Below are 10,741 nucleotides of genomic sequence, written 5' to 3' on the forward strand. Positions count from 1 at the left end.
AGACAATCCTTTAATGGATAAAATTTTATACAAAGGTGGACGAATCAAACGCAGAGAAGAATGCGAAAGCAGCATTTTGCTAAATGAAAGCGACGAAACCATTTATATCCCGAAGAGTGTCACAGTGAATGGGATTGAATTTCGTCCAAATTTGGTGATTTCGGTCAAGCATCACAAAAACATGCTTTATCCTTGTTATGCTATAATTCTTGAAATTGTGGTTGCTAGCGATCAATTGTTTTTTTTGGTACAAGATTGTAACACCATCGATTACAATTTCATACTGGGAGCATACCAAATTGATATTGACGATAGTACCCAGCTTTTAAAAATGGAAGATATTCATCTGCATACCACATTTTCCTTTTGGAACATGCACAACAATTCTAAATTTGTGTCAAGACGCTGGTATTGTGGAGATTATTAATAACAACGTACCTATTGAAGAAATCATATATATATATATATATATATATATATATATATATATATATATATATATATATATATATATATATATATATATATATATATATATATATATATATATATATATATATATATATATATATATATATATATATATATATATAATTGTTATAAATTTTCAATATAAATCCATTCAGGTGAAGAAGAAATCTATGAAACAGAAATGTTTTTATCTTTGGACGACACAGACTTTTCCCGCATAAAGTTACCAACAAGATTAGTAAAAACAATCAAGAAGATCCAACATGAAATTATCAGCAAACGAGTGAATTTTCCAGATGACATGAACGAGTATATTCTTGAGGACTTTCAGATTGAAGCAAATTGTCTCACTGATACTAAAGAACAAATTTACACTATCGAGGAAACGCTAGAACAACAAAACGAAGAACAGCTTGAACAGCTTGAAGAAAATTCCAGAGAGTCAAGTTTTAACAACAGCCTATGTTTGGAACTCGTAAGTAATTGATTCGTTTTCGTTTTTATTTATTACAGTTACAATATCTAAAAAATATGCCAATGGACATGTTAAAATTTTAGTTTCAAAAATATAGATTCTTTGTTCTACCTTTAACCACAACATGTTATGGGTTAATCTGTTACTGGAGGTATGGCCGATCTTCTAAGCGCACTTGTAAAATATTACACTTTTGATAACCGTTCAATTCAAAAGTGAAACGCTGATAATTTACAACATAGTAGATGAATTTTTAACTAAACATACATGAACAATTTGAACAAAGCAACTGTTACTTTTTTATCCTTTTCCATGAATTCTTACTTTAGTTTTAAGGTGATGTTTCAATCACTTGTGTTTCCTCAAATTGGACCCGTGTATTTTTTCGGTTTCCGTCGTTGTCAGGCCAATTTTGCTAACTGATCCTACACTTTTTATAAATCTAAAATCACAAATTTATTCAATGAATGTTGACCTTGACATCCAACGAAATGATCTCACTGCGAAGCTATGACAAAGAAATTAAAATTTAATGTGCATATTAAGTTTACCTTGTTTGCTCAAACGATTGCATGTATTTAAAAAATCTTATGCTCTTGCTAGTTGCATTTGGGAGTTTTATACGCTGTATGCTCCGAATGTTCCGATGCCTTTAATGCGTATTTCGCTAATTCAGTTATAAACCGATGACTGTTGATGTTTTCAGCGAGCACATATTCGAAGTGCTACCCAACTACCATACTCACAGATTTATATGAAAAAAAACCATACGGACAGAGTTGTCGACACAGATTTGTTGTAAGAGCTGTAAAAAAATAATTGTTTCCTTTTTTTCCTAAACACAAAAAATAAGGCAGAAGGTTTATTAAACCTAAGTACCTCAAATAAACAAGTTTTGATTAGCGACGATCAGGATGACGGTTATGTTAATCTTGATATTTTTCTCTGGCTTGTACGTTTGTGTGAAAAAACAGTAAGTTACCAGAGAGGCCAGATGTTTTTGAAAAATGTCTACAACTGCTCGAAAAACCGAAAAAATCTGCTTGAAATCTGCAAAATTCTGTCCGTGGTACGAAAAAAAAATTCACTCGCGCAGGTAAAAGTCTGCAAAATCTTTTAAAAAAGTCTGCGTAAATTTAAGGAGACTCTGACAAAATTCTGCAGAAACTATGGAAAAACCGCAAATGTCTGCAAATCAATAAAAATCTGCACATGGACACAAAAGACACAAAAGATGACAGTTCTACAAGGTATGCTACATCTTTGTCTATCCACGCACACAAACAAATCTCGTTATGAAAAATTTCGTGTTTTGTATGGAATTCGGAACATTTTCGGAAATTTCTCGTTTTATGTTGTTTTATATTTGATTTTTTTGGATGGAGAATGAATCTTCAGTTGAAACACATTAGAAATTGATATTAATTTAGATTCAGCGTGAAAAATTGCGACAATATGTCGAAATAAAATATATAAAAATGCTATGTTTCTAATAGTTGGAGCATAATCTTAGTCATTGTCATAGCTCATGACTTTTGTTACTGTATGAAACATAAGTGACTTTAGTTAGAAGCGCTATTAAAGTACAAGAAAAAAACGAAAAGTGCAAAAAGGTTACCAGCAAAATGATGAAAAACAGCGTATTTTACCTAAACCCCAGCATGTTTATATATTTCTCACGAATAAAACATGTTTCAACATCATTTCTATAATTTTTCACAAAAGTATGTTTTATAAGTTTACTTCAAAATGCATAATCATTTCAAATTTCATACCATGATGTATAAAGACATGGTGTAACGATACATCAAAAGTAGAATCGGCAATATTGGAAAAAAATGCCAGCGAGTAGGTTTGTTTATAAACAACTAGGGCATGAAATTATCGCATCTCATAATATATCATTTGGATGCATTTAAATTATAAATATGGCAATGCCACATACCTTGCTACCAATATTCATTAATTTAAGAAACAATTTCCAACTTGAAACACCTGAATTTGCGGTATTCAATTGCCTAGTTAGTGAGGATATATCAACAAACATGGAAAAGTTATTCGCTGTTGCATAGTGATGCTTCGTCACCAACCCTCCAATGTGAAAAAACGCTTCCTCACCCCGCGCCTAGTTTTTGGTCAAGCCGTTACACCATGTTCTACTCATCATGATTTCATACAAAATTGGAAAATTTCATAACGCTCACTAATATTAATGCATCGACGTGAATAGCATACCTTTTAGAACTGGCATTTATACTTGGACTCGCGAGTCGCGACCAGCGATGTCAAGTGATTTTATTTAAACTCAGGAGGAATGCGTAAAATAATAATTAAAAATCAGGTTCAATCATGGTTGCTCTACTTTTTTATTTTGTAGACAAATTCGCCTGAGCAATTTATATGAAAATTATTCTAATGAATCTACAGTTTTTTCCGTAGTTTTATACCTGAAATAATTGAATTTGATTAGCTTTGAAAATCGATTGCGCCGTGCTACTTCTTTGGTTAGCTCCAAATATTTTGTTGCTAGTATTATCGATTGCGGGAGAATTTATCTCGCAAGATGCATGAAAAACGCCGTAGAAGTGCGCGGTTATAACCAATCATGTTGGTGTCTTCTACAAAAAGTGCGCAAATCCAATTTCCGCACTTTTTGTAGAAGATATTACCGCGATTGGACGTACCCGCGCACTTCTATAAGAACTTTTCGCGAGAAAATTTTTCGCAATCAACAATATTTCTTGCTTTGGTCACTATCGCACCTGAATTTTTTTTCTATTTTGTTGATCGGAAGAAAATATGAACACATTTTGAAATGTTATTTTTGCAGGGTATTGACATCGAAAGAACTGAAGAAGGAAAATGCATCTTGGAAAAACTGAAGCAGAACGAAAAACCGAACGACACAACCATAAAAAAGATCACCCATATACTCTGTAATTACCTAAAAGACGCCTACAGTGTGTAAGTATTCAATCTAGAAAGCTGTATATGTATGATTTGAACTATTACAAATTTTCTAGACGCCCCACGACATATCATAAAAACCTCATTGCACAAACTCTTGTGGCTAAATATCCGGCTTTGGCATCAACGGTGTCGGTTGTTCCTCACGTTCGTTTTTTAATAACAATAATTTTTAACCATTTAAACTTAATCAACCTTGTGTTATAGGCTCTCTGGTTCTATGAAAATGGCAGGGGAGAAGGACGACATGCAGGCAAGCTCCATTATCACATGGAGTATTTAGCGAAACAATCTGACCAACGTGTCATTCGCAGAGAATCATTGAAATCAAAACCTAAGGAGGTAGAGGCTGTTGAGGATACCGAAATGACTGATATAGAAATGAGTTCAATGGTCAGTTTTTTATTTTTGTAATATGTCGAAATAATATTAACTTCATTTCATCATATCAGATCGAGGAATTGAAATTTACTACTCCCACTACCGCAAACAAAGCACGCATAGTGCATATTTTGGAAAAAACGTATAACCACCGTGATACTTTTCGTAAAAATAACGATTTTGCATCATATTTAGAAAATTTTCCCCCGGCATCAGCATACAATGGACAGATGGTAAAATTTACACTTTCGTAATATTTATTTCAGTTTGAACTGATATATTTTGTTATAGATTGCACTTGATTTTGCAAGAATGTTTGGTTCAACAGATTTTCAAAACAAATGGACTGGTTGGCAAAACCGAATATTAGCTGGGTTCAATCATCTGTTCGAAGAACTCGACGATGGTAATTGCAACATGAAACGTTCTAAATACATACTAAGCTTATTTTGTTCAACGTTCTTCAACAGATTTTATTCGATGTCTAGCTATTGTGCGAGCAAAAAACCCTTCTCGGGGCTCAAAACGAATTCGCGAGGACAAAGATGCTAATAGGAATCCTCTGCACGGAATTATTTCTTGGGTTGGGGTAAGTTGGTATAACAATACATTTGATAATAGAGCAATCAGTAAAAATGTTTTATTTGCACAGGAAGACGATCCGATTTCCACAAACAACTGTATACCATTATTAGTTGTAAAAGGTAGCATGCTGCAAGGAGATGGGGAATGTTTCTTGACTTGGAAAAACAATATTATGCCTGTTGATAGTATTACTCTCGGTTTTGAAAAACTATGCCAATCTTTTGATGTTTTTTCAGTGGATTGCGCTGCTACTGACAAACAATTCTACTTATTCTTCAAAGCTGTCATTTTTGGTGCAGGAAAATTAACCACAACGGGAGAAAAGTTTGCTAGATCTCTAAAGTAACACCCAAGTAAAACGTAAAAATGAATGTAAATAACTTATAATGCATAACTGCCATGTGAAAATGATATTACAGTGATTTAAATAAGATAACTATCATAAATGTACTAGATTTTTAAGTTTTGTTTTTAAGTTAAAGTAAAAAATAACTTATAGTAGTAATATGAGTTGTGCGAGCACAATAATAATGTAACATGTAAGAGTAAGTAATATTAGCGAATGCATTAAGACTAAATGTCTTAAAATTTATTCTAGATGTATAAGTCTTCATTTAAACATTCCTATATTAGATAAAAATTATTAAAAAGTTGCAGTCGTTTTATTCGCGACTCAGCAAACGCTGTGAAAAAGGCGAATTTGATTGGTCTAACTTGTAGAATCATTCATATATTTTTAATACTAGCATTTACATTTTGCACCCATTCATACAAAAAATATTAGAAATTCAACATTCATTTACAAGAAAAAATGTGATTTATACATAGAAAAACTTGGAAAATATGGATGAATAATAAATACGCCTTTTCAATGTTTTTGCTGAAATAGGATAAAATGAGATAATCTTGATGACTGTCCTTTAGTTTGATACAAACATTCAACAATGTTTATTAAACTTTACTGATTCTCGTGCAGTTATTTCAAAGATCAACGATTGTCGGTAATTTGTGTTTGCTGATCTTCAGCAACGTGAACTGGTTGAATTGGTAAACCTGTTTTAGCAATCACGAGGCTCAGTAGAATATTTCATTGTTCATCGGTATATTCTGCCGTGACTGTCAGTTGTTTTTGACAGTTCGATTTTCAAGCGGTTTGCCGATACATCGTAATTGAAAACTTTTGCCGATTTTTTTACCGAAGACTCAGCTGTTGAATTCTCGGCACTTTTTTCGCCGAGTTCAGTAAAAAAATCTAAGTGTGCACACATTTTTGAGCCAAACCCATACAGAACAACTGAATTAGAACGAATCACCAATCAAGTAAAAGAGGAACTAATAAAACAATATAACTTGAACAACATTGTCAAAAAAGTTAAAGCTATCCAAAACACAATCATATTAAATACCAATAAAACAGATTCAATTGAACAAGACCTACTTTTAGTATCAATAAGTGATGAACTCAATACAATAATAAACCCATTAGAAGACAATAGTGTACCCATCCCGTCTACTTCTAACAATGACTACACAAATAAATAAAAACTCAACTATAATACAAAACAATGTAACAAGTTTCAGACCAGTTCACACGCGAGAAGCCATGAAACAGTACCTAACAAGTGAAAATATAGATATAGCAATCTTAAGTGAAATTTGGTTGAAACCGAATGAAACTTATAAATTTCCAGAATACACCTTTCTAACAGAAGTACGAACAGCAGGCTACGGAGGTGTCGGCCTATTAATCAAAAACGAAATAATATACAAACAATTAGTATTACCAACCATTAACCCAATAGTCAGCAATAGCAGTCATAACAACAAACACCCATCTGCAACTTTTAATTTTTTCAATATACATCCCCCCTCAACAACAAACAGCAATCAATTAAAAGATCCCTTCAATAAACTATTCCAAATAATAGAAAATCAAGATAAACCAACGATATTGGCAGGTGACTTTAATGCTCACCATCAATTATGGAATCCATCACATCCCAACTGCCCTCGAGGAGAGCTCATTGATAAATTACTAGAAATCAAAGACTTTGTAAAACTAAACGACGGAACCAGCACACTAATAAAAGAACCAGGCACCACACCATCAGCAATAGATTTAACCATAGTATCTTCAGACATTGCCGCAAAATCTGAATGGAAAGTCATCGATGAGGATTTCTTCAGTAATCACAGAATAATAAGAGACGATATAGATAACTCATTAACTAAATTTAGTTATAACACAGAATGCTTTAGTAAAAACCAAGCAATTGAAAATATAAATAATCTCAGACCACAAATGATTCATACACCGGAAGACATCATACCAATCATAACTGAACAAACAGATTTAGCAAGTTTTAAAATAACAGATAAAAACAGAAATAGAATACCGAAGAAATGGTGGACTAAAGAAATAGAATCACTTTTGAAAAACAAAAACACGAAAATGAAAATTTTCCTAAACAACCAAACTTACGAAAATCTTATTCAGTTCAAAAAAGCCAGAGCAATTTTAAAGAGAAAAATCAGAACAGAAAAGAGAAAATCATGGAAAGATATGATTGACTCGATAGATCCTAATATGAACCAAAAAACTTTGTGGAACACGATAAAAATCATAGGTGGCAGCCGTCCGAATAAAAACAATAAATTTACTAAATGATTCACAACTCAGCAATCAATTCATGAACTTGAACTTTCCTCCCATTAATAATAGCAGAATATTAACACCAACCCCAACATAAAAATGCATACAAATTAATATAGAAGAAACCACAAAAATCATACAAATGAAAAAAGACCACTCTACACCGGGTATAGACAATATTTCGTTCTATATACTCAAAAGAATCAATTTAGACTTACTGGTGAAAATAGTTGAAATGATGAATTTGGTACTCAGCAAAAACGAAATTCCGCAAGATTGGAGAAACATAAGAATCATTCCAATATTGAAGCAAGGAAAAGATCCCAGTAAAGCTGAGTCTTACAGACCACTAGCCATGATATCTACCATACCCAAACTAATTAATTTCACAAAAAAAAAAACAGATTAGCAGATATAATACAAAAAAAAACAACTTACTCCCCAATAATTCCTTTGCAAAGCCATGGCTTTCGGAAAAAAAACATCAGCTCTGAATTGTGTTAACATGCTTGTTACACAAATCCAACAGTCTAAACGAGACGGGGAGGTCTTGATAGCAACGTTTTTAGACCTGAGTAAAGCTTTTGATAAAGTCAACCTGGACATCCTACTAAATACACTGAAACAAGAACACATTCCGCAAGAGCTGATAAATTGGATACACGAATATCTAAGAGAGAGAACCACTATACTAAAAATGAATAATGGCACAGAAATAACCCGAACTACATCTCAAGGCTTGCCCCAAGGTTGCCCACTTCCCCATTTTATTTAACCTTTACACGAAAATAATCCATACAGCTGTATTTGACGACGACGATGAAATTTCAATACAATTCGTTGATGATTTCACAGCAATAGCGAAAGGACACAACATCTCAACTACAACCAACAAAATGAACAGTTTTTTGAATAGAATCTCAAACGTATGCAATAGTTTGGGAATGGAATTGAACCCAAATAAGTCAAAGTCCATAGCATTCACTAATAAATATAACCCAACAATAAACATAAAAATAAACAACGATCCAGTATTTATTTCAGCATACCATAGGTTTCTAGGTGTATACATAGACCATAAACTTTCATACAAAGTCCACATTGAGAAATCTGTAATTAAAGCAAAAACTAAATTAAACATACTGAAAATGATAAGCAGGAAACGTAGCGGAGCACATCCTAGGCAGATGTTACAATTGACAAAAGCAATAATTCGCCCACAATTAGAATATGGTATCACAATTTCAGCAGCAGCAGGAAAAACAATATTCACAAAATTAGAAACAGTACATCTTCTAGCCCTAAGAACATCACTAAGATTACTAAACTCCACACCAGATCATGTAGTATTATACGAGGCTGCAGAACTTCTCCTAAAGCTCAGAGCAGAGTTATTAACGTTAAAAGAACTTACCAACACATTATTTTATAACAATAGTCCAATAATCAAAAACCTCACCACTATAATGGGATCAAACTTCATCCATAAACACACAAGTTACATTGAAAAAATAGCCGCAGTCAATAATTATCACTTTCAAATGGCACAAAAAATAAAACCGTCAGGAACAGCAAAACAAATCAATCAAAAGCTACAAGTGTTTGATCAAATAGATGGCTTAAACAAGAAAAAATTATCGACGGCTATTCAAAAGAGTATGGTACTCGAAATGATTGGCAAACAATAAAAGACTATATATAAAATATACACAGACCGATCACTTATAAATACTTCAGTCGGTTACGGTTACTACGACCCACAGGAAAAATTGTCATACAGTGGAAAATTGAAACCAGGATTCACAATTATGAGCGCAGAAATAGTGGCAATAATAAAAGCAATAGAATATGCCGTATCAAAAAATATAAGTAGCCTAGTCATTTTTACAGACTCCAAATCAGCGTGCTCGATCCTACTGAAACCATTAGAAACAGACAATGTACTCGTTCAGAAATAGTAAATAAGATAATTGAATCGAACATCAGTTTAAAAATCCAATGGCTCCCAGGACATATAAACATTACAGGAAATGACAGAGCTGATCACGCAGCAAAACTTGGAACCACAAGAAACATAATAGAAAACATAAATTACACGAGAGAAGACTTAATAACCATATTCAAAAAAGAGACTTGGAACATATGGCAAGAAAAATATGACTTATTATCACAAGAAAAAGGAAAGTTCCACTTTGAACATGCAAACATTGTACCAAACCAAACCGTGGTTCAACAATATATTTATGAGTACATTAGACACTATAATTTTGACTAGAATACGATCAGGACACACAGTGACCAAAGACAGACTTGCCAAATGGAATAAAATACCGTCAGGAAACTGCGACACATGCAACACTACTGAAGATGTGCATCATATACTCTACAAATGTAAAAAATATAACTCCATTAGATCAAATTATTCTACACTTAAACAAGAATACTCTTTTCAGTCGATTTAAAAAAAAAGACTTAAACGAATACAAGGCATTAGCCACCTATTTGAGGTCGATAGAATACAATGTTTGAAAAGTCAAGTTAAATCGATAGTAACCATAGTAACAGATGAAGAAACAATCAATAAAGTATGTTCCTAAATGCTTTGATTAATCACATAAAGTATGTTCGATTGTGTCGTACGCGCGCCGATTTAAAATCGATAAACAAATCATGTGTGAGCACGTTGTATTCGCGGCATTTCTGCATAACCTGCCGAACCGCGAATATCTGATCTGTGGTGACGCGGGCACCCATGAATCCCGCCTAGTAGTGCCCCGAGTGCCCCACGAACTGCTTCGCAAATGGTGATAGTCGACGGCACAGTATTTCGGAGAGTACCTTGTAGGGGGCGTTTAAAAGAATGATTGCCCAGTAATTGCAGCACTCCAGCTTGTAGCCCTTTTTGTAGATGGGACACACAATACCCTCCATCCTCTCCTCCGCTACTCGTTCTTCCTCCCAAACCTTGACAATGACCCAGTGCACGGCTCTAGCAAGTGTTTCTCCACCGTTTTTCAATAGCTCGCTGAGAAGTTGGTCCACTCTAGCAGCTTTATTGTTTTTCAGCCGGCCAATCCCCTCCTCCACCTCTAGGAGATCAGGAGCTGGAATCCTGATGTCTTCTGCTCGTGCACCAAGATCAGTTGCCATACCGTCCTCGCGCTCAACTGCATCGCCGTTTAGATGCTCGTCGAAGTGCTGCTTCCACC

General features: G+C 33.9%; 2 protein-coding genes across 3 annotated transcripts in view; one reads left to right on the top strand and one right to left on the bottom strand.

The window, feature by feature from the left end:
• Positions 1-1,956, bottom strand: part of LOC129726985 (pyruvate dehydrogenase (acetyl-transferring) kinase, mitochondrial) — a 124,097-nt gene extending 122,141 nt beyond the window's left edge. Inside the window, exons 1-2 of one of the 2 annotated variants that reach the window (XM_055684313.1) lie at positions 1,826-1,956; positions 1,498-1,751 (exon numbers count right to left, since the gene is read on the bottom strand). The gene's annotated coding sequence lies outside the window, so the exon portion shown is untranslated. Of the gene's footprint in view, positions 1-1,497; positions 1,778-1,825 lie in introns of those variants that run through there. The other variant, XM_055684314.1, reaches the window with a different exon arrangement.
• On the top strand, positions 642-5,922 carry LOC129726986 (uncharacterized). Its single transcript, XM_055684318.1, has 8 exons — positions 642-946; positions 3,777-3,910; positions 3,970-4,060; positions 4,121-4,306; positions 4,366-4,527; positions 4,586-4,700; positions 4,765-4,883; positions 4,947-5,922. The coding sequence occupies exons 1-8, from the start codon at positions 653-655 to the stop codon at positions 5,223-5,225; spliced, it is 1,380 nt and encodes a 459-aa protein (XP_055540293.1). The 5' UTR covers positions 642-652; the 3' UTR covers positions 5,226-5,922.
• Positions 5,923-10,741: the final 4,819 nt, after the last annotated feature.

Source organism: Wyeomyia smithii, chromosome 3, assembly GCF_029784165.1.
Source record: "Wyeomyia smithii strain HCP4-BCI-WySm-NY-G18 chromosome 3, ASM2978416v1, whole genome shotgun sequence".
Lineage (NCBI taxonomy): Eukaryota > Metazoa > Arthropoda > Insecta > Diptera > Culicidae > Wyeomyia > Wyeomyia smithii.